A 23,113-nucleotide genomic window follows, 5' to 3' on the forward strand; every position below is an offset into this window, starting at 1 on the left:
TTCGTTACCAGGGAAGATTGACTTGAGGCCTACTGACTTTCTTGATTTCTTCTAAGAACCAGTTGTTGGTTTCATGATTTCCTCTATTAATTTCCTGTTTCGTTGATTTCTGCTCTTTTATTATTTCTTTTCCTGTCCTTACTTTGGGTTGAATTTGTTCTTTTCCTGGTTTCCTAAGGTAGAAGCTTAGTTTATTGATCTTAGATCTTTCTTTTCTCATACATGTATTCGATGCTCTACATACCCCTCTGAGCACTGCTTCGCTGCAGTCCATAAATTTAGATAAGCTATAATTCCATTTTCATTCAGTTAAAAATATGTCTAAGTTTCTCTTGAGATTTCTCGACTGCGCAGTGTGCTTTTGAACACTGAGACTCACCTCCAGCAGGCAGACAGCACAATCCCCATTTCCCCCAGGCCCCCACGGCCGAGAGGCAGCAAAGCTGGGCTGCACTACCTTCTGCCCAGTCCCGAGGACCAGCCCAGAGCTAGACTCGGCTCATGTCGTGAGTGACTCCGTTGCCTGGCCAGTGAGCGCTGAACTGCTACAAGGTTGGAGGGTTCGGAGACTGAAAGTCTGGCCTGATTGGGCCCGGGGTCACTGGCCTCAGGGCCAAGGCCGAAGCCGCACTCTCCAGCCTGAGCGGTTGGCTCTCTGAGCCTGGGTGTCCCTGGGGCATGGTGGGGTCTACGCAGAGGAACCCCCACCCCAGGCTAGGGAAGCACGTGGCCCCCGTGCAGAGGGCCCTCCCCAGCTGTGTCTCTGAGCCCCACGGGGCCTGGGCTACCCCTGGGCCGTCTCAGAGTCGCTGACCCACTGGGCATGGTCACAAGACATTTATTCTGAGTAGAAAATGAGCCATTTCTTCAGCAATGCATCAGAATGGGACTCCTTGACCTTGCTGGGCTCGCCTGGTCCTGGATCCCCTGGAGGGTCCCCTGGGCGCCCGGCCAGACCAGGGCCCCTGGGAGGGCAGGGCCCCAGCAGGGTCCCGGGGAGGGCAGGGCCCGAGGAAAGGCCGTGGGGCCCAGCAGGGTCCCGGGGAGGGCAGGGCCCGAGGAAGGGTCGTGGGGCCCAGCAGGGTCCCGGGGAGGGCAGGGCCCGAGGAAAGGCCGTGGGGCCCAGCAGGGTCCCGGGGAGGGCAGGGCCCGAGGAAAGGCCGTGGGGCCCAGCAGGGTCCCGGGGAGGGCAGGGCCCGAGGAAGGGTCGTGGGGCCCCAGCAGGGTGCCGGGGAGGGCAGGGCCCGAGGGAGGGCTGTGGGGCCTCAGGGTCCCGGGGAGGGCAGGGCCCGAGGAAAGGCCGTGGGGCCCAGCAGGGTCCCAGGGAGGGCAGGGCCCGAGGGAGGGCCGTGGGCCCCAGCAGGGACCCGGGGAGGGCAGGGCCCGAGGAAGGGCCGTGGGCCCCAGCAGGGTCCCGGGGAGGGCAGGGCCCGAGGAAGGGCCGTGGGCCCCAGCAGGGTGCCGGGGAGGGCAGGGCCCGAGGGAGGGCTGTGGGGCCTCAGGGTGCCGGGGAGGGCAGGGCCCGAGGGAGGGCTGTGGGGCCTCAGGGTCCCGGGGAGGCGCTGCTCGGCCGGTCAGTAGCAGTCGGCCTCGTTGTCTCCCAGGACGCCCACGGTGGCCAGCATGTCCTGCAGGAGGGACTGGGGGCTCCTCTCCACGTGGTCACTGCTCTCGGCCAGGGTGTCTCGAAGGGCCTCCAGGTCCATGGACCTCAGCACAGCCAGGACAGTCTCGGGCGCCAGCTCCCCCAGGGGCTGACCCTGTTCACCGGCCTGCCACCTCCGCAGGGCGGCCTCCACAGAGGCCACGTTGGGACCGTCCCCCACCTCCTGCTGGCTGCCGGAGGGAGTGGCCTTGGCCTTCAGGAAGAGGAGGAGGTCACAGGACTTCTGGGCCACGGGGCGGTCACAGTCAAACAAGGACCGTAAAGCGAACTCGAAGAGCTGGACTCGGCAGAGGGCCTGCAGGGCCTGGGTCAGTGCGCCGGGCGGGGCCGCCGTGGAGGGGCCGAGGGGGCCCAGCAGCTGCTCCAGAAACACCAGTGCCAGCTCCAGGCCCTGGACGCGCACCTCCCAGTCCAGGTCCCTGCTCGCCGCCTGCAGCACCGGGGCCACGGACTGCTCCGGATCCTTAGCCACGTCTGCGTAGCCGTCCCGCAGCCACTCGGTGAAGACCCGCATGACGGCCCGCCGGGGGAACCCCTCTGAGTCTGTGGTCAGGACGAGCAGAAGCTCCTCGAGTGGGGTCTTCTGGAAGACAGAGAGCGAGGCGGGTGGGTGGGGTCCAGGCACCGGGGCGGCAGGGAGGGCCCCCGAGGGACCCCGAGTGAGTGCTGGGGCTCAGCCTGCTCTGCCTCCTTCAGGCCACAGGCCCCTGGGCCCCCCACCTGCTCATCTGTCAAATGGGGGTGACCACGTCCAAGTGACAGGGGTGCAGGAGGCCGAGCGGGAGACTCCAGGCCCTGCCCACACCCGTGGCAGACCCGCTTCACCCTGGCCCTCAGGAGGCTGGCCGGGGCGGGCCGCGTGGCCGTGGGGGCCCACCGTGCCCTACCTGCGGGACGTCTGGGTGCTCAGGCCTGGAGGGGGCGGCGAGCAGCCCCCAGCTGGACAGCTGCCCCACGGCGGCCACTGCGCTTGCACGGACGTAGCTCTCAGGGTCTTGCAGGAGCTGCCTGGTGAGCTCGGGCACCTCCGAGCCTAGCAGCGCCTGTCTGAAGCTGCCCTGCCCTGCGGGTCCAAGCAGCCACAAGCAGCAGTGACCAAGCGCTGAGTCCATGGCCCCGCCTCACTCCCCCAAAGGCAGCCAAGAGGGCCCAAGATCCCACAGCCTGGGGGCGGTGCCAAGGCTAGGCCAGCCCCCGAGCCCTGCGCTCACCTCCCCAGCGTCTGGTCATCTGGGTCAGGAACTCAAGGCCCGAGTCCCTCACCTCCCAGCAGGGGCTGCACAGGCGCTTCTGTAGCACGGCGAGCAGCTCTGGGATGGAGGGACGGCTCAGGGGGGCCCGCCCCGGCCCCCGCCTGTGGCCTCCCCGCCGTGCCCCGGCCCCCCCGCCCCACCCTGCACGTCCCTCGGCTCCCCCGGGGTGGCGAGGGTTACCTCCGAGGACCAGCTGGGCGTAGGGCTCCAGGTCACAGCAGCCGGGAGGTGTGGCTGAGCTCAGGAGCCAGCGGAGTGTGGCCTGGAAGGCCTTCTTCAGAACCTGGGGCGGCAGGGTAGGTAGGGGTGAGCTGGCCCCCGCCCCGCCCAGTGCCCTCCGCGCCCGCCTGGCCCTGGGTTGTGCGATAGGGACGGCGTGCTGGGGGAGAGGGGACCTGGGCCCAGCTTCTGTGAGGCCGGAGCCTCTGGAGGAGGCAGACGGGCATCAACACGAGACAGAGAAGCAGAGGGCGGCTCTCCTCGGGACCCCTGGTTCCCAGGTCAGACGGACACACCAGGGCCTTTTCCTGAAGGCCTGCGCCTAACCCCCCTGGCCCGCCGCCTAACCCCCCCGGCCCGCCGCCTGCCCAGGGCATGAGCCACTGACCCTGCGCCTTGCAGCACAGCAGCTCTGGGGCTGTGAGAACAGGGAGGCTGGCAGGGAGCCTCAGGGAGCTTGGTCCCACGCATTAGGCCACCCGATTCTAGTCTCCGTCTCTCAGAGAGAATTCCTGGGAAGACTGGGCCCTCTCCCTGCTTCCCACGGCCCCTCCCTCAATCTCCACCAGCCCCGAGCCCGGCCAAGCCCCAAGCAGCTGCCTGCCCACCCCCGCCCGCCCTGCCCGTACCGTGGGGCTGGAGTCGGGGCTCACGAGGTACTCCAGCAGGATGGCAAACACCTGCGTCACCAACTCCTGGGGGCCTGTGACAGACGTGGATGGGTGAAGCGCCCAGCCTGCCACCCTGGGGCCTCCCGCGCCCAGAGGTGTCAGCCCATGGAGAACAGGGGCACAGACACCCTCAGGCAGCTGAATCCTGGCCCCTCCCAGGAGAAGACAGGAGAGGACAGCGGTCCCGGGACGCCGCTGAGCGATGCCCGAGCTGTGCAAGAGAACACATTCTCACTCACCCAGTCCCTGAGACAGGACTCCTAGGAAATCCAGGGCAGCTCGCTGGACGCGGACACAGCCCACCAGCATCGTGCACAGGCGGCTGCCTGCCTCGGAGCTGGGGGCTGCTGAGCCATTGCAGAATCGCAGTATCGTCACCGCAGCGGCAAGCAGGGGCGCCTGGGGCCAGGGCGAGGGGCGCTGGGGCTGGGGCGGGGAGGGAGCGTCAGTGCCAGCCGCAGGTCCCGCTGCCAGGGCAGACGCGGGCCGGGCCACACCTACCAGGGGCTGCAGCAGCTCCAGGTGGGCCAGGGCGCTGCACAGGAGACCCACGCACGCCGACCTGGAGGGCGGGAACGTGTCCACGGCCATCAGGTCGCCTGCGGCCCCCTCCAGCAAGCCTGGGGGTGAACACGTGCCTGGTGAGTGGGTCCCTCCTGCGAGGCCGCCGGTCACTGATTCCCACCAGAGACGGGGCTGGCGGCTCTGAGCAGTGGCCGTGCCGGGTGACATAGAGTATGAGCCTGACTGCAGGGCTCGCGAGTGGGGTCCCGCTCTCCCGGCAGCCCGCGCAGGGGCTGGCTTCTGCTGGTCAGAAGGCCCCTCTCTCCCCTGATGTGGGGCTACTGGGCACAGCGGGCTCCCTGCGTCTAACCCCCAAACCACCATGCAACTGAAGCAGACAAGCTGTGGCAGAGGAGGCCCGCTTCCCATTACAGAACAGCCGGTCTGGGAGGACGAGGGCCGGGCCCAGGTGCCCACGTGGTCAGGAACAGCCCACTCAGCCAAGGCCCCAGAAGCCACCACCGACTGCAGGGTCGGCAACTCTGGGGCCCCCCTCGACGATGCCACGGGGTCGGGGAGGGGGACGCTGCCCCACGAACTCCTGGTGGCACACGAGCCAGGCACTGCCGAGACCACAGCCCTGCCAGCCTCGCTCTTGGCTGGGGAGGCGAGCCAGGTACCTCGATGCCCACCAGCCTGCCCCGGCCCCAGGGACATGCTCAGGACCCCAGGGTTCTGCCTCCCTGCACCCGCCCGCCCTTCCCCGACAGCCTACGTGGCGCTCCGGGGCCCTGAGCAGCGGCTTCCAGGACATGGGCCAGGGGCTGGAGGAGGATGCGGAAGGCCTGGATCCTCAGCGCCTGGGGACTGCAGACAGGACAGGGTGAGGGTGCCTGCCCCTCTAACACCCCCAGCAAGGCCGGGGCAAGGGCTCAGAGCTGGGGACCGGGAGACAGCGACCCTGCAGCCTCCGGACTGGCACGCCACCAGGAGCACGGGTCCTGGGAGGTCCTTGACCCCACTGCCTGCCCTGCACAACATGAACCCTGGCCCTTACCAGTCCTGCAGTTTCAGGATCCCCGCGGCCAGAGGCCCTGCCTGCGTGGGGCTCAGGCGGCTGAGGGCCTGTGCTGCGGTCTCCCACAGGCCAGGGTCAGAGCTCAGCACAGAAGAGCTGCAGAGGAGGCCCCAGAAGCCAGCATTACTGCCCCGTCCAGCCCACACCATGCCCAGTGGGCAGCTGTGCCCGTGGTGCTGGGTGTGCCCGACCCAGAGATCGTTCCCAGTGTGCGGGCTTTCAGACCCCCTGAGGGGTTCCCCTGACTCGAGGCAACCTTCTTGAGAAGCCAACGAGCTGCGGCCCCGGGTGTGACGGCCGCCCTGAGACCTCGAAGGAAACGAGCGGCACCCCCTCCCCCCGCCCGGCAGCTGCGCCCGGGGGCCTGACCGGGCCACGCTGAGGAGGAGATCCACAAGCGCGTGCGGGGCTGGCACCGGGTCCTTCTCGAGCAGGCGGGCCACGAGGGGGCTCAGCCGCGCCCAAAGGCCCTGCGTCCAGAGGCCGTGGCAGTGCCCGAACGTGGTGGTCAGGACGTGCAGGGCCTGCGTGACCCGCGGGGCGGCCTCGGAGCGCAGGCAGTCTTCGAGGTGACACACGACCTTCCGGGCACAGGCCGGCCAGTCCCAGGCCTGTGGGCAGACGTGCCCCTCAGCGGGCCCGCGCAGGGCCAAGTCCAGGACACGCACCAGGAGCTGCCCGGCGGCGGAGGCCACAAACAGGCTGGGATCTCCCTGCAGGGAGAAGATGGTGTCAACAGCACCTGGGGGGGGACAACGGGGTGAGGGGGGAGAGATAGGGTTCAGCTGGGACAGCGTCACGGGGCGGCAGGGACGCTGGAGACACTGAGGGGCTTCAGAGCCTGAATCCCGCCCGCTGGGGAGGCAGGGTGAGAGGCCCAGCCTCCCCCCGCTTGGAGGCTGGAACCAGCTGGGGGTTCGCAGGGTGGGGGGTTGAGAACCCTTGCCACTTTGGAGCTTTCTAACCAGTCTCAAAGCCACCCCAGCTGCTGAGTCTGACCTACAAACCAGAACACACTGCACAGCCTAGAGGGGCCCCAACACTTGGTCACCCCGAGTGTTCCTCTCAACAGCCCTGTGACACCACGGCCGCTCTCCCATTCAGAAGAAGAACCCAGCGCGGCCCAGGAGCTCACACAGGGATGGGGAGGGCAGAGACGCGGGCGGGGCACTCACCCGAGTCTGCAAGGAAGCGCAAGGCACTGGGGTGCTGCGCCAGAGAGTGCAGGCCTTGGATCCAGCCGCTGCGCACGGAGGGGGCCGCCCAGGCCGCTGTCCCGAGGGGGCCCGGCTCCCCGAACAGCCCGGGCAGCAGCTCCCCCTGCTGGAAGTGAAGGAGGAATGAGCCGAGTGAGTCCGGCTCTGCCTCCCAGGGAGAGAGCTTGGGAAGGGCTGGGTGTCAGACTCAGGCTCCGACCCTGTCACAGTCCGCTCCAGAAGCCCCTCCCACCGCAGACGCCGGCCAAAACGCCAAACGTCCCCCCTGACCGTGACGCCCTGTGCCCGAGACACCCGCAGGTCTCCACAGCCCCCTGGGCTCTGCGCTTGGCACGTGGAGTTCGTGCCCTCCTCCAGATGTCCCCCGCCCCAGACCCCCCAGCACACCCCATGTGTCAGGCCTGCCCTGCACATACACCTGCTTAAAGCCCTTCGGACCCAGCTGCGAGCCCGCTGCGCCCCGCCCGCAGCAGGCAGTGCCCGACTCCCCACTCAGTGCCCATCTGTGCACGGGTGTCCACCTGCGGCACAGCAGCGCACCGCCCTGACTCGTGCCACGTGCCGGAGGCTCCTGTTCCCCACAGGGCCCAGTACAGTGAGTGGGAACTCGGGGGCTGCCTCTTTCCCCCAGAGCCCCTCCCTGGGGCTGTGACTTGCTCAGAGCCTTGTCTATGTTGACAATAAAATGCGGGCCCCACCCTCGAGGGACAGGGTGCCTCTAGTCACCTCAGACTCCGGGTGCGGGATCCCTGGGCCGAAAAGACGCTCTTTCAATCACTGGAGGGTGAGTCTGACCCCACGACGGCCTTACGGGGCACCGCTGCTGGCGGCAGCCCACAGGGAGGCCCTCTGTGGGATCACCCTTCATCTAAATGCCCCCCCAAAGTTACAGCCCTCCTGGGGGCAGCCTGCAGCCAGCGGGAGGGCACCGAGGCTCAGCCGCCAGCCTCATGTCGTCTGTCTGCATGCCCCCTGCCCAGATGGGGCCCATGCTGAGCATCTCACTGACAAGCAGCCCTGGGGTTCTGTGAAAGGGAAGCCAAAAAGGGAACAGGAGCCCAGGCCAGTGCCAGGGGCCCAGGGCCCAAGGCAAGCTGCCTCTGCGACGCAGGGCTCAAACCTGCCGTGTCCCTTGTCCCCGTATGCAGGGGCCAGCCACCAGACAGAAGGGCAGCCCGCGGCCTGCTAAGCCTCCACAGCCACGGTTGGCTGCCGGAAGGAGAAAGAGGAGATGGAGAAGAAGAGACGGGAACCAGGGAGCACCCAGAAGTCAGAGGAGCTGGGAAAACCCACGTGATCGGGACTGAGGATCTGTTTCAGGGAGGCAGATGGTGTGACCGACCACGCCAGCAGCCCGACTTTGCAGGGTCCGCTGTGAGCCCTGCCGGTCCTGTGGCGTTCCTCTACTGAGCCTTCGCTGTCTCCTCACCCGGAGACAGAGGTGATGGCTCCTGACCTGCGAACTGGCCAGGGCTCTCAGGATAACCCGAACGTGACTCTGGAAACGCTGAGGTATGTACGGAAGGATGATCAGACATGAAGTCATTTCCTATAACAGGCTTCAGTGTGGAACACCCTGGAAAGTCTGCCCCACCATTAGCTGGGGTGGGCGGGGCCTTAGGAGCTTGCACTGCTGAACTGAGGGACACCCACGAAGGGGCAGAGGCCCAACCCCAGCTCTGTCTGATTCCAAAAAGTTCACCCTCCACCCCAATCCGTTCCTGGTGAATTCTTCAAAGGAGGACTATACCCAGGAATAAAAACCCTGTGGAACACGTCAAGGTACGGGGGCAAAGCGAGTTTCAGAGGCTCGGGGGCCACAACAGCCACCGCTGCTAGGCACCTGCAGGGGAAGGTGGGTCACGCAGGTGGGAGGCCCAGGCTCACCTGGAGGAACTGGAAGCAGTTCTCCTGGGCTGCAAAGATCCCTGCGAGGCGGAGTGTGAAGGACAGGATTCTGGAACTCAGATCCTGGGGTTTCAGCACATGGAACAGCAGCTCTACCAGGCAGGGGTGTTCCTGCAGTAATAGGAGACTGGAGCCTGGGGACAGGCCCAGCCGGGACGCACGTCACCAGGGCGCCGTGCGTGCCTCCAAAAGGGACCGTCCTTCTGGCAACTCCCAGACCCCCTCTCTCAGGCTGTTAGACTCAGTAGTCCAACCGGGAGAAGTATTTGCAACAACTGCTTCAAAGGACTCATTACTCTAATTCAACAACACCTCGACAACAGGCAAGGGACTTGGACAGGAAATACAAATGGCCAGCAGACCCGAAAAGACGTTCTGTCCTGCTGATTATGAAAAGAAGACACAAATAAGAGCAGCAGAAAATCTTCGCCTCTCCAGTGGGTAATTTTCTCTTAAACGGAGAGCACTACAGCAAGACACGCAGGGAACAGGCATTCTTCTCCAGACATGGCACCGGAAGTGTCTACACACCAGAGCAGCGCTGCTCACAACAGCCAAGACATGGAAGCAACGCAAACGTCCACCAACAGGCGCATGGATGAAGAAGGTGTGGTTCCGTTGCACACACACAGCGGACTACGACTCAGTCATATACGGAGTGAAACAAGGCCATTGGCAGCCACGTGGATGGACCTAGAGACTATTGTCCTAAGTGAAGTAAGTCAGACAAGTATCGTCTGATACCACTTACATGTGGCATCTTAAAAAATGATGCACATTAACTTATCTGAAAAAGAGAAACAGATTCATAGACAAAGAAAACAAACTTATGGTTCCCAAAGGGGAAGGTGGGGGGATAAATTAGGAGTTTGAGATGAGCAGATACAAACTACTACATTTAAAATAAACAAGGGTCTACTGTAAAGCACAGGGAATTATACTCAACATTTTGTAATAAACTATAATGGAAAACACTCTCAAAGAGTGTGTGTGTGTGTGTGCGTGTGTGCACGCGTGTGTGCATGTATGTGCGTGTGTGTGCGTGTACGCACACCTGTTGTTGTTGAGTCACTAAGTCGTTTCTGACTTTGTGACCCCGTGGACTGTAGCCCGCCAGGCTCCTCCGTCCATGGGCTTCTCCAGGCAAGAATCCTGGAGTGGGCTGTCATTTCCTTCTCCAGGGGATCTTTCTGACCCAGGGATTGAACCCGAGTCTCCTGCGTTGGCAGGGGACTTTACTGAGCCACCAGGAAAGCCTACACACCCTAACCCTAACCATAATCTGTGCGCGAGGAAATATGACAAGCCAGGGGGACTCTCTAAGATGTAGAAGAACGACCCCAGACAGACGGCCTCTTCCTAGCACACGGGAGCCCTGCACCCTCCGGCCTCTGGGCAGAGTCGGCAGCTGCCCCCACCGTACCTGCTCCAGTGACTGCCTTAAACCAGTCCAGCAGCTTCTCCAAACAAGTGTCATCTGCCACCGGCTGCCTGGGGTCTGCCAGGACAGCACAGAGAGCCGGGAGGAGCCGGGCGCACTCTGGGTCCATGATGGGGCTGGGGTTCCTGCAGAGGAGATGTCAGGCAGGGCCAGACCCCATCCGCCTAGTCACAGGCAGCCCCCAGCCCCACCAGGCCCCAGGACTTTCACCTCAGGCCAGGTGATGACTCTTCAGAGGGAAACTCCAAGCCGCCAGGACTGCGGTGAAGCCTTGGCTGGGGTAAGATTGGAGGTTGTCAAGAGCAAACTGGAGCCCTCGAGTCTGGCGGTGGAGATGGGAGTCTGGGGTAAACCATGCAGCCTCAGGAGCTCAAAGGCAGCCAACTCTGGATTCTGGTGGGAGGAAAGAGCGTGAAACTGATCTAGGCTGCAGGCCTGTCGAGCTAGGGGCGCATGCCTCTCTGGGGCCAGCCACGTGTAGGAGGCTGATCGGCTTAGTCAGTCAGAGCTGTAAGGGTCTCAGTCCAGCTGGGAGGTGTCTGTCTCCGTGTCTGTCCCTCCCAGAGTCAGTGTGAAAACCCTGCAGCCAGCAGTGTGCGGAGGGGAAGGCGCCCTGCCCACTGTTGTTTCCTCCAGGGACTGCAAGAGCACCTGCGGGCCTGGCCTGGGAGAGGCCCGGGAGCCCATCGGTCCTGTGGGCAGGAAGGGCTCTCGCCGGGGTATGGGGTGGCCAGTGACTCTGTCTGCCAGGGTCAAGAGCAAGCTGGGACGTCCATCTGTCCATCCCTGGCCAAGCTACGTTCTTGAGGAAGGCGCCCTCCCCGTGGACCCCAAGGAGGACGCCAGGCCGGCGGCTGCGGTGGTGCTGGGGCCCAGTCCAGGGGCGCGCACGCGGGCCCCAGGCGGTTCTACGGCCCGGGAGGCCCTGGCCCCTAACCTCGACCCCGCCGGGCCCTCCACAGCGACCGCCACCCCTCCCCGGGTGCGCGCCTCACCCGCTTCGCTTCCCTCAGCCGCCGCAGGCCCCGCCCCGGGCCGCGCGACCCGCCGGGACTGGAGGAGGCGAGGACGGGGAGGACGCCCCTGGAGGCCACTCTGAGAGCCCCAAAGGCCCAGGCTCAGGGAACGGGCTAAGGAGGAGCGGGACAAGCCGCCGCCAAGCCCGTTGCCTGGGCCCGTCACCCGACCAGGGCGCTCAGAGGAGTGTGCACCGGAACCCAGCAGGCTTTGCGCCTGGAAGGCGTGGCTTTCGGCGGAAGGGGCGTGGCCTCGCCGACCAAAGGCCCGCGTGTCTGAGCTGGCCAGCAAAGCAAGATGTCAGGCGCGCAGCAGGCACGACTTCCTCTACTTACAGAGGGATTTCATCCTGACTAGGTTCAGAATGCATTTACTGTCCCTGCCCACCAGCGTCATCATCCTACCACACCACCTGCCCGGTGTGCGGACTCCCTCCGTGTCACACAGCGCGCACTTTGGAACCCGCAGCTGCTCTAAGCACTTTCGGTTCGGTTCAGTTCAGTTCCGCCGCTTAGTCGTGTCCGACTCTTTGCGACCCCATGGACTGCAGCACGCCAGGCCGCCCTGTCCATCACCAACTCCCGGAGCTTACTCAAACTCATGTCCATGGAGTCGGTGATGCCATCCAAACAACTCCTCTGTCGTCCCCTTCTCCTCCCGCCTTCAATCTTTCCCAGCATCAGGCTCTTTTCCAAGGAGTCAGTTCTTCGCATCAGGTGTATCAGTCCCTCCAGTGAACACCCAGAACTGATTTCCTTTAGGATGGACTGGTTGGATCTCCTTGCACTCCAAGGGATTCTCAAGAGTCTTCTCCAACACTACAGTTCAAAAGCATCAATTCTTTGGCGCTCTTCACAGCAGCTCTTTCTTTCCCTTTATATTAGAGGACACAAGCACAGAGAAGCTATCACTCGCCCGGCGCCAAATACCTACTGATTAATCACCTGTTGTGTGCCAGACACTGTTCCAAGGGACAGCAGTACAGTCGGGAGGGAAACAGCCCTGCCCCAGAGAGCTTACATTCTAGACAAAGGGAGTTCTTGTAGATAATAAAGGTCAGGGGCTGGAAAAATACAGCAGGGCAGAGGAACAGAGTAAATGCCCTTGGAGGCCTGTGGGAAGAGAAAGGGCAGATTATGCTTGCTAATAGTTTAAATGAACCTTGCAGCCCAACGGGCCCAAAGATCTTCATTATACACACTGAATACAGCGAGTGTAAACTCATTTTTTTTTTTTTTTTCTTGTCCTGTGACTGCGTTATAACCCTTGGGCCTAAGATCTTTTTTTTTTTTTTTTTTTTGTCCTCTGACTACATCACTGGATAGGCTCCCCACTCCAGTATTCTTGGGCTTCCCTTGTGGCTCAGCTGGTAACGAATCCTCCTGCAGTGCCAGAGACCTGGGTTTGATCCCTGGGTTGGGAAGATCGCCTGGAGAAAGGAAAGGCTATCCACTCCATTATTCTGGCCTGGAGAACTCCATGGACTGTATAGTCCATGGGGTTACAAAGAGTCAGACACGACAGCGACTTTTTTTTTTTTTTACATCATAACCCTTGAGCCTAAGATCCGAGATCAGGAAGATGGTTTTCTCAATGCCAGGCGTTCAGAGCTAGCAGGCTGTGGACTCCCTGTCCCTTTCAGCGTTAACCTACCAAATATTTATTAATGACAGCTCTGGGAACTAGAGCGCTGTTTCAGCTCCGCCCCGCTCTCCGCCCCACACTCTGGGCGCGCAGCCGGTCGGCGCGAGGGTGTCCCCGGGCACACCTATAGTCGGCCGGGCTCGCCACATCCGGGGCTCGGCGGGCTAGTGCGGTTGCCATGGAAGCGGGGTCGCGGCGGGCGCTGGGGCCGTCGGAGAGGCTGCGGGCGACCGGGTGGCCTGCGGAGCCCCAGAACCCGACGGCCGAGCCCGCCGCGCCCCGGGGCGATCGGGCAGCGCCGCCGCCATGTCGCTGGGCACCGCGGAGCCAGCCTCGGAGACGGTAAGCGCGGAGGGCGGGGGCGGGGGCGCCCCCAATGCCTCCCACGCCGGGGCGCGGGCCGGAGGGAAGGGGCGCAGGCCGGCGGCCGCCGGTGACCGCAGCCATTATTGTTACCGCATAAGAGCGGACCTCCGGCCGCCGCCCCTCGCCCAGCCTGCGGCCGCCTCTAGTTCCCCGCTCGTCCTTGCCCTGGCCGCCGCTTCCAGGAAGCCCTCCCGGACGCTGCGCCCTCGCCGCTTGGCGCCTGCGAAGCCGCGCCTGAGCGGAGCCTGCGATCGCGGCCCGCCGGGGTGACGGAGCTCACTGCGTAAGTGCCCGCCCGCACGGCGACTCCAGGGCTGGGGGCCTCGGACGCGGCGACGGACCCGAGCCGTGCCGGGTGTGAGGGAGGGGCCCCGGGCGCCGAATAGGGCAGGTTTTCCGGAGGAGGGGCCGCCCGCCCAGGGTGGCTCCCCCGGGTCGGAGCGAGCGTGTTCTCAACTGTCCCTTCACCCGGTGTTTCTGGGGCGTCAGCCATCAGCTGTAGATGCCGCTGTGGGTGAATAAGCTGCATTCCGGTGGCGAGGTGATGGGACTCGGGATGGAGGTGAGGGAAAACACGGCAAAAACAAACAAACAAACGGATCGTGTCCATCAAGTCAGAAAATGCCCTGCAGAAAATAAAACAGCCCACGTAAGGGAGGCGGGGTGGTGGGCTGCTTTAGATTGGGTGCCCCGAGAAGTTGGAGCAGCGGGGTGAAGATCTGGGACACCGGGGCCAGCAGGTGCGAAGGTCCTGAGGTGGGAAAGTGCAGGGTTCCAGGGCGCGAAAGAGAGCTTGCTGGGATCTCACTGGGCGACCTGTGTGGATGGAAGGGAGCCGTGGACCTGATCACGGAGGGCCTTGCAGGCAGTGGTCCGGGTCTGAATTCACTCCTGCCACAGTGGGAAGGCTTTGGAGGGCTCCAGAGGCTTTGGAGCTTGACTCACGGGTTGCTTCCTTCACAGGGAGCGGATGGCAGAACCCGGCAGGGCTGCTGGGCGCTCTCCCCAAGTGGGGGCCCAGGGCTCCTGCCACTTGTCCCCCAGGGCACCGAGTCCTGCCTCACCAGGAAGGCCTGCCGCCTGCGCGGGTCTCAGTTACTGCTCCTTCACCTTTACAAGTAGCTCCTCATCCTGTGCCTGTAAAGGTTATTCATGCCCAGAAAAGAAAGTCAATTACCCATATCTAACTGCCTACAGAAAACCGCAGTTAATGTTTGGTATATCTCTTTCTGATATTTTTTTCAACGCATTTTTTCTTCCCATATGGCCTTTTAAAACTTGGGCTCCTATTTATATTGGTTTGTAATTCTTGCTGTCTAATTTACTGTTAGCATCTTCCCATACCTACGTTTTCAAAAACATGTTTTAAAAACTAAGTTTATATATGTATAACTGAATCACTTTGTTGTACACGTAAAACTAATGCAACATTGTTAATCAACTATACTTCAATTTAAAAGAGAAAGAGAAATACATCAAACAGATAAAGACAAATGCTGTATGATCTCACTTATATATGGAATCTCAAAAAGCTGAATTCTAAACAGCAAGGACGGATTGTATATGTATAGCACAGGCTACGCTCAATATCTTATAACCAATGATGGAAATGAATCTGAAAAAAGTACGTATGTAGTATAACTAAATCACTCTACCGTACACCTGAGGCTAATATAATGTGGTAAATCAACTATACTTCACTTTAAAACTTTTTTACTCTTAATTTGGGGGACTTCCATGGTGGGTCCAGTGGCCAAGGCTGTTCGCTCCCAGAAGGTCTGGGTTCGATCCCTGGTCAGGGAACTAGATTCCAAGCGCCAGGACTGAGAGTTCACGTGCCACAACTAAAGATCCCACGTATCGCCACTGAAAAGATTGCGCAGGCCCCAAGGAAGATCAGACATCCTGTGTGCTGCAGCTAAGACCCAACACAGCCAAAGAAAGAAAGAAATATACTTTTTTAGTAAAAAAAATTTAAAAAATAAAAACTCTAACTTGGGAATTCCCCTGTGGTCCAGTGATTAGGACCCTTGAGCTTCCACTGCAGGGGACACAGATTTGATCCCTGGTCAGGAAACTAAGGTCCCACGTGCCCTGCAGGACAGCCAAAATAATTAAATATATGTATAAACATCTTCACAAGTGTTATTCATGCAAAAATGGAAAGATAATATTTTTTAATAAAAAATAAAACCTCTAACCTAATCAGTTCAGTTCAGTTGCTCAGTCCGACTCTTTGCGACCCCATGAACTGCAGCACGCCAGGCCCCCCTGTCCATCACCAACTCCCAGAGCTTACTCAAACTCTTGTCCATGGAGTCGGTGATGCCATCCAACCAACTCCTCTGTCGTCCCCTTCTCCTCCCACCTTCATTCTTTCCTAGCATCAGGGTCTTTTCCAGTGAGTCAGTTCTTTGAATCAGGTGGCCAAAGGATTGCAGTTTCAGCTTTAGCATCAGTCCTTCCAGTGAGTATTTAGGACTGATTTCCTTTAGGATGGACTGGTGGTTGGATCTCCTTGCAGGCCAAGGGACTCTCAAGAGTCTCCAACACCACAGTTCAAAAGTGTCAATTCTTTGGCAGTCAGCCTTCTTCACAGTCCAACTCTCACATCCATACATGACTCCTGGAAAAACCATAGCTTTGAGTAGACGGACCTTTGTCGGCAAAGTAATGTCTCTGCTTTTTAATATGCTGTCTGGGTTGGTCATAACTTTTCTTCCAAAGAGCAAGCGTCTTTTAATTTCATGGCTGCAGTTACCATCTGCAGTGATTTTGGAGCCCCCCAAAATAAAGTCTGACACTGTTTCCATTGTTTCCCCATCTATTTCCCATGAATTGATGGGACCAGATGCCATGATCTTAGTTTTCTGAATGTTGAGTTTTAAGCCAACTTTTTCAACTGTCCTCTTTCATTTTCACCAAGAAGTTCTAACCTAATAGGATACTCCTATTTTAACTCACCACTTCATTCCTTTTGGACTTCCCTGTTGGCTCAGACAGTAAAAAATCTGCCTGCAATACAGGAGACCTGGGTTCCATCCCTGGGTTGGAAGATCCCCAGGAGAAGGGAATAGCAACCCACTCCAGGTTTCTTGCCTGGAGACTCTCCTGGACAGAGGAGCCTGGCGGGCTACAGTCCATGGGGTCGCAGAGAGTCAGACACGACTGAGTAACACTTCCTTGCTTTTCCTCCATTGTCTTCACCTTGTGCTATTGGTAACCACGCTGCTCTTAAGGTTCTTACGCACAGAAGCGTTTGTCAAGCCCCTGATGCGCGCTGGCTCTGAGACCACCCGGTGCTCGCGTGTCTTGGTCCCCAGGGGCGCAGTCCCGAGGGAGGGACCAGCGCCAGCGCTCTGCTAGGAGGCTGGCAGCCGTTGGCCCAGGCTGACTGGCGGTTCCCCTGCTGAGCTGACATCTGTTCTCAACCAGACGAGACCCTCTCGAGGGCAGGCACTGGGGGCAGAGCTGCCTCTGAGCTTGCTTGTGCACTTCACGGGGTACGCACGGTGCTGGGGTCCCTGGTGAAGGGCTTCCAGGTTCCAGAACAAGGTGAGAGCATCTGTAGAGCGTCTCTGCTCCCGAGGTTCTCCGTCACTTGCGCCCCCCCGCACCCCGCCCCACCGCTGGACCTCTTGCTCACATCCACTGGGCTGTCCCGCCTCACCGTCCTGCCCAGCCCCACCACAGCCCTCCTCTGAGCGTACAGAGGCGGCTGCCCTGAAGCCTGCGCATGCCGAGCCTGCAGCGGGCCCTTCAAACAGAGCTGCTTGTCGCCTGCTCCCCTCGTGCCTCAGTCGCACTTTTCCTGTCCTCTGTTATCTCTTAGATTTTTTGTTGAAAACTCGACATTTAGTTAATATATTACTGCAGCTCGCCCCCCCCAACATTTAGATAATACATTACAGCTTCTCCCACGCTGCCCCCCCCCCGGTTGGTTTGGGGAGGGACTCCCACGCCGCCCCCCGTTGGTTTGGGGAGGGACTTGGCTCATCTGACTCTGAAGTGGTCGTGCGCGCGCTGTGCAGCCTGTTTCCCTGCTCAGACTTTTTTCTTTCTTTTGAAATCCTTTAGCCCAACTACCGTGGGGTTACCCTTAGGGCAGCAGAGGCCACGTGTTGGTCAGAGGTTGTCTCACCCGCTGGGCCAGATTTCTGCCGTTACTCCTTGCATGTGTGTGCCCCTGCGTGTGTGTGTGTGCGTGTGTGTGCAGGCGGCTGTTGCCGTTCGGGGGTTTACAGCTTTGCCCACACACAGCCAGGAACCCGTGCGTGGTTCTCCCCCTCCGTCTCTCCTGAGGGCAGCCTCGGACGTGCCGTGGTCCCCCAGCCCTCCTGGGTATCTGCCTTCGTGTTCCTTTTTTACTTCGTTGGCCTGCTTCGGGCACGCAGCACATGGGATCTTAGCTCCCAGACCAGGGGTCGGGCCCGTGCCCCTGCAGTGGAAGCGCGCCGTCTTCAGCCCTGGACCGCCAAGGGCGTCCCCGTCAGTGGTTTTTAAGCCTGGCTCCCTGGGATCTGCTCTCGGGCCAGGGAGGTCCCCCGTTCCACCAGGGTTCGGTTACCACTGGGGCTCACACCCTCTGGTTGTCCTGGGTGCCGGGCCGGGCAGTTTCCACGTCTGCCCCGAGGCTGCACTGCGGCCCTTGCCCCCAGCCTCCCTGACCCTCAGGCCTGACTGCCGCCCCAGAAGGGCGCTGCTGGGCTCTTCGACCAGCGGCTGCTCTGCAGTGAGCTTTCTGCAGCCATGACCCCAGAGCTGGGGGCCCGGGTGGAACTGTGCCATCAGTCCTCTGGGCACAGCTGCCATCCTGCCTCTTCTGGAGAAGGGCCCCTGGGCCCCGGCACGGCAGGGCAGCGGCGTCTCCCCCAAGCGGCTTCTGGACCAGCCCCTCCCTACACGGAGCCCCCGCCCCACAGACACAGGGGCTCTGAGCCTGCAGTGTCTGGGGAGGAGCTCACACCCTAAGCACCCAGCCCTGGGGTCTCGACTGCACCCGCCTGCCTGCAGGACCGCACTCTGGGGTCACTTCAGTCCTTGGGGAGCCGAGGGGCCCTGACTCTGGAGGCGCTTCCCTGACTTAGTAGATTTTCTGGAGTGAAAGATTCATTGATTATCTTCACTAATTGATGAAGATTGATTGCTTTGTGGGTTCTTCTGTTAGATGGTTGTTGGTTGATGAGCGGGCCTTCCAGGCTCCTCACCCCACCGTCCTGGGAGATGCCCCCTCTGTGAAGGCATCCCTGCCTCCCCTCCATTCACTGGGAATCAAAACCCTGTATGTTCCACCATCTCATTCTGGACACTATGTCTCTTCCCCCAGTGTCTTAGTTAATGTAGATTTAATGCTTTAAAATCCCAATGGGAGAACGTGTCCTCCTTGTCACTGAGGAAGCTGAGATGCGGAGGGGTCCGTGGCGCGACCAGCCTCGCGCAGCTGACGCGAGGCCACGTTGCTGCCCCAGGCCTTTTGGGATGCCCCCCCAGCGCACTGCCCGCCAGCCACCGCCCCGCAGAGTCCCTCGCGTGCGGTTTGCTTACGGTCTCCTGTAGGAATCCGCACAGGCTCCGGTCCTGCTTGCCGAGGAAGAGTGCATTGCCCTCGACCGCCAGCGCGCTCTTTTCCTTTCCGATACTGTGCGTGGCCCCTGCTGGAGGGGTGGGTCTTGGGCTGCTCGGTGAGCCCAGTGCTGAGAGTATTGTGCTTGTCTAGGTCCTTCGGCCGAACGAGGAGGGACAGACTCGGGGGGCTGACGGGGGATGCGATGGAGGGGTGAGCCCACCTGGGTTTGTTCACCACGCAGGCCATCTCCTTCCCTTGTTGAAATTTCAGGTCCTTGAAAAGTCATCAGGGTTTTATTCAGAACAAAGAGCTGTGACGAGTGCTCACATGAGAAAGTGTTGCCGCTTTCCTGTGGGACTGTCGACAGCTCCCTTGGTGGCTGGCGGGCCTGTGCTGTGACGCTGCCCTGGTCCCCCTGCCTGAGTTTTCCACATCATTCTTGTGCAGTTTGTTAAATGAAGACTTTCCTCTGTAACTGTCATTTGCTACTTAAAAAAATTTTGTATTGGAGTGTGGTTCCCGTACCTCGTTGGTGTTATTCTTCTGTGCAGTGAAGTGAATCGGCCACACCTGTTCACACGTCCCCTCTTCTTTGGAGTTCCTTCCCATCTAGGTCAGCACGGAGCCCCGAGTAGAATCCCCTGTGTTCCGCGGTATACCTGTCATTTGCCGCTTGCACCTCAGAGTCCACCTGCCAACGCAGGAGGCCTGGGTTCGATCCCTGGGTCGGGAAGCTCCCCCGGAGGAGGAAATGGCAGCCCACTCCAGTATCCTTGCCTGGAGAATCTCATGGACAGGGGAGCCTGGTGGCTGCAGTCCTTGGGGTCCCACTCCAGTATCCTTGCCTGGAGAATCTCATGGACAGGGGAGCCTGGCGGGCTACAGTCCTTGGGGTCCCACTCCAGTATCCTTGCCTGGAGAATCTCATGGACAGGGGAGCCTGGCGGGCTACAGTCCTTGGGGTCGCAAGGAGTCGGGCACAGCTGAGAGACTAAACGATGATAGTGTAGGGAAAGGATTTGAAAAACTGTTCTGCTTTCCCCCGTTTTAGGATGTAAGCCTAAGTGCGTTAACACAGACACATCACCCACTGGGCAAGTTCCCTTTTCTCCGGGACGTGCTAGCCCTGGGGATAGTACCGATTTTGTTGTGCTCCCTGCGCCAGGTCTGATCGCTGGAGCCAGAGGCAGGCGCCTCTGTACACGAACACAGCGCCTGCGCTGGTGATGCGCTGATCACTCTCACCGGGGGGCAGTCGTAGGTTCCTTGTGCTCTGATGCAAAGACGGAGTGCTTTTATCAAGAACCATTCACGGGGGGAGGGATAACCTGGGAGCGTGAGATTAACGGACACTACTGTCTATGAGACAGAGAAAGAAACGGAGGTTTCCCGTATAGCGCGGGGATCTCCATTCAGTGTCCTGCAATAACCTATAATGGAAAAGGATCTTTTAAAGCAACTGTACTTCAATTTAAAAAAAAGAACTGTCTGTCGGTTCTGTGGAGATGCTGTTGCTGGACTGACAGGCCTGGAGCCGCCCCGCCAGCAGAGTTTGGCTTCGTGTCCCCACCGTCCCTTTGGATGCAGTGGACCGAACTGGCCGCCGCCCACTCCGAGTGATCTGTCCCCTCCTGCTGGACGCGGGGCTCTCCCCCGCAGCTCGGCCCAGCGGTTTCCACATTGTGAGTGCGGCCGTGGGCCGAGCGGTGCCGACGGTTTCACTTTGCGTCTCTTCCTCCAGGGGGATGGCAGTCTGTCTGCGACCACCTTTGACTCTGACTCGGACACGGTGAGTGCAGCTGGGGGGCTGGCGCTCTGTTTACCCGCTGACTCCCGCGGGTCTCCCCACAGGCGCTGCGTTCAGGGCCAGATCACAGATTCCAGACGCCCTCGGCTGGATCTGAACCACTGAGACGATAGCTTTAAGACTTCTACAGAAGTCAGTTGTGAGCAGAGTGCGTTTGAGACTGATGACAAGCTCCTAGCCTGCAGTCTGGTTTTGGCCTGCACGCCCCCAACCCCTGCCCCCAGCTCCCAAGCCCTGCGTGGAGGGGAGAGAGCAGAGCAGGGTGATGGAGGTGTGAGAAAGGGCCCAGTGCATTCCCACCTCCCGCAGCTCTGAGGACTCCAGGGGGAGCACCCCGGTCCAGTCCGCGGTCTGAGGAGCAGGGCCTCCACAGAGAGTTTCCTCCTCAACACTCAGGACACGGCCGAGATGCTCCCTGGAGGGAGAGGGATCCAGGGATCTGAACCAGTCTCCCGGGATCTCAGTGTACTGAGCGAGATTTCCCGTTTGGAGTGAAGCAGTGGGTGAGGCCTGGCTGGTGCCCAGCTCCGCGTGTGGCCCAGGCTGTCGAGGGTGTCCTCCAGCCGGGCCAGCGCTGCCCCGCGCCCCCATCTCACATCTCACCTGTGGGCATCCCCCCACCTCCATCTCTGGGGCCTGCTGGCCACACGCTGTGTCGGGGGCGCCTCCCCTGGGCTGCCCGCTCCCGTGTCGGGGGCGCCTCCGCGCCTCCCTGCCCTCCGCTCGGACTCTGCTTGGTCTCTTGGTGTTGGCCGCTTAAACCACCGCCCACCCGCCTCCCCCATCCTGAGCACTCCTATGCTGCTTGGTTGGGGCCGTTCCAGCTGCCTGAGAAGGCTCAATCATCTCTTCTTTCTTTCAGAAAGCAAAAAAGAAAAGTTTCCACAAACCTCCACCCACATCCCTGAGTAAGTATGACCAGCTTGCCTCGGAAGGGGCTCTCAGAAGGCCTCCTTCCCGGGTGTCCTGGGAGGAGACTCAGCTGCGTCTGTCTTCTTTGGAGACTCACTGATGCACGCCCTTCTGCCCCTCGGCTCCGTCTCTTGCTGGGGCTCACTCCCGAGTCTTCACCCTCCGCAGGCGTGCCTGTGGGCGGAGGCCCCATGGGGCAGAGGTCCTGAGCCCTCCCTGCACCACTGAGCCCCCAGCCCCAGGGCACAGCAATGGTCTCTTGTGATCTCGTTCCGAGCTGCTGGAGTGAGGGAAACACAGGATTTGTTCTTGAGACACAAAGAGTTCATCTGGGCGATATACTGAATTTTATGCTTCCCAAGGTCTTTGTGACCAATCACATCCTAGGTCAGCTTTCTTTTGCTGCTGCAAAGCCTGTGGCTTTGCCTGACTTTATTATATACTCACCGTCAAACATACTGTCTCACGTATGTGACGCAGTGAGAGGATACAAATGAACTGCCATATGAGCGCGAGAAGAGCATACGCAGGAAGATAAATTCCTGCAAAGGAAAGAGAGCGTGTTTTGTAGCACAAGTGAATATAAGCATTCGAAACGCACCATCTAGCGAGCTTGACTGCAGAGCGGAGACAGAGGCACAGACGTAGAGAACAAGCGGACGGAAACCAAGGAGGGCTGGGGGGTGGGGTGAGCCGGGGGTGGGCTGACATGCACGCTGCTGTGCATGGAGCAGGTGGCTGGAGAGGCCCGACCACGCAGCACAGGGAACTCCACCCAGCGCTCTGTGGTGACCTGTTTGGGAAGGAAATCCAAAAAAGAGGGACCATGCAGACACATGGGCTTCCCAGGCGGCGCTAGTGGTGAAGAACCCGTCTGCCAACGCAGGACACATAAGAGATGGCGGATTCTACCCCTGGGTGGGGAAGAGCCCCTGGAGGAGAGCGTGGAAACCCACTCCAGTGTTCTTGCCTGGAGAATCCCAAGGACAGAGGAGCCTGGCGGGCTGCAGTCCCCGGGGTCGCAGAGAGTCGGACACGACCGAGTGACTTAGCACTAGTACAGCCGATTCCCTTTGCTGTGCAGCAGAAACGAAACACAGCACGGTTAATTAGCAGTGCCTAAAGAAGGCCTGAGGTTATTGGTATTTCTCCCGGCAATCCTGATTCCAGTTTGTGCTTCCTCCAGCCCAGCGTTTCTCATGATGTACTCAGTTCAGTTCATTTAAGTTAAATAAGCAGGGTGACAATGTGCAGCCTTGACGTACTCCTTTTCCTGTTTGGAACCAGTCTGTTGTTCCATATCCAGTTCTAACTCCTAACGTTCCCTTAGTAAGTGTACGCCTGTCTGGTTTCCAAGCCACAACAGCAGGAATCCAGGCTGTCCCGTTCATTTCATAAATGTGTCTCTACTGCCCAGTACTGGCCATCTGATACAAAGAGCCAACTCATGGGCAAAGACCAGATGCTGGGAAAGGTTGAGGGCAGGAGGAGAAGGGGGTGGCAGAAGATGACATGGTTAGATGGCATCACTGACTCAGTGGACATGAATTTGAGCAAACACCAGGAGAGAGTGGAGGACAGGGAGGCCTGGCGGGCTACAGTCCATGGGGTCTCAAGGAGTCGGATGCGACTTAGCGACTGAACAACGACGGCCCGCTCCAGGTCTACAGGGTTTGTGGTCCCCGTGTGCTGAGGTTTCCGGGCCTCGCTGTGCTCCGAGGCGGCGAGGCTTCCGGCCCCTCAGCGTTCACTGTTTCTGCAGCGTCAGCCAGCAGCAGGAACCACCAGCTGCTTCTTCACAACTTTATCCGTGGGCGTACTTGTTGTGGAATTCTCACTATTTA

General features: G+C 60.3%; 2 protein-coding genes across 15 annotated transcripts in view; one reads left to right on the plus strand and one right to left on the minus strand.

The window, feature by feature from the left end:
* Positions 1-822: 822 nt before the first annotated feature.
* On the minus strand, positions 823-11,591 carry BRAT1 (BRCA1 associated ATM activator 1). Of its 5 annotated transcripts, none has more exons than XM_060406085.1 (15): positions 11,567-11,591; positions 10,168-10,350; positions 9,940-10,082; positions 8,496-8,650; positions 6,567-6,714; positions 5,761-6,133; positions 5,371-5,487; positions 5,089-5,180; positions 4,311-4,429; positions 4,049-4,235; positions 3,768-3,841; positions 3,100-3,202; positions 2,878-2,976; positions 2,554-2,729; positions 823-2,249 (listed from the first exon to the last, which is right to left on the minus strand). In XM_060406085.1, exons 3-15 carry the CDS (start codon positions 10,064-10,066, stop codon positions 1,575-1,577), a joined length of 2,445 nt encoding a protein of 814 aa, XP_060262068.1. In that variant the 5' UTR covers positions 10,067-10,082; positions 10,168-10,350; positions 11,567-11,591; the 3' UTR covers positions 823-1,574. The 5 variants fall into 5 exon arrangements, with proteins under 5 accessions (XP_060262068.1, XP_027817286.2, XP_027817285.2 ...); XM_027961485.2 differs by lacking the exon at positions 11,567-11,591 and adding an exon at positions 10,953-11,166 and having other exon boundaries at positions 823-2,246; XM_027961484.2 differs by lacking the exon at positions 11,567-11,591 and adding an exon at positions 10,953-11,166.
* Positions 11,592-12,793: 1,202 nt separating this feature from the next.
* The window catches only part of IQCE (IQ motif containing E), a 38,859-nt gene continuing 28,539 nt past the window's right edge, over positions 12,794-23,113 (plus strand). For 6 of the 10 annotated variants that reach the window (XM_042240291.2, XM_027962087.3, XM_042240295.2 and 3 more), the window contains exons 1-2: positions 16,596-20,339; positions 21,220-21,265. In XM_042240291.2, coding sequence (XP_042096225.1) covers positions 19,986-20,339; positions 21,220-21,265 — 400 coding nt within the window. In that variant the 5' untranslated portion in view covers positions 16,596-19,985. Of the gene's footprint in view, positions 12,961-16,595; positions 20,340-21,219; positions 21,266-23,113 lie in introns of those variants that run through there. The other 4 variants (XM_027962089.3, XM_042240298.2, XM_060406082.1 and 1 more) reach the window with 2 other exon arrangements.

The sequence above is a fragment of the Ovis aries genome, chromosome 24 (genome assembly GCF_016772045.2).
Source record: "Ovis aries strain OAR_USU_Benz2616 breed Rambouillet chromosome 24, ARS-UI_Ramb_v3.0, whole genome shotgun sequence".
NCBI classification, from domain to species: domain Eukaryota; kingdom Metazoa; phylum Chordata; class Mammalia; order Artiodactyla; family Bovidae; genus Ovis; species Ovis aries.

What these genes read in the sequence shown, in the direction of transcription:
- BRAT1 (XM_060406085.1), bottom strand. Translation starts at nt 10,066, where the DNA reads ATGGACCCAGAGTGCGCCCGGCTCCTCCCGGCTCTCTGTGCTGTCCTG. An exon ending in GCCCCGACTCCAGCCCCACG is followed by an intron (nt 3,203 to 3,767) that starts GTACGGGCAGGG and finishes CTGCCGCCCCAG; the next exon opens with GTTCTGAAGAAGGCCTTCCA. An exon ending in GATGACCAGACGCTGGGGAG is followed by an intron (nt 2,730 to 2,877) that starts GTGAGCGCAGGG and finishes TTGGACCCGCAG; the next exon opens with GGCAGGGCAGCTTCAGACAG.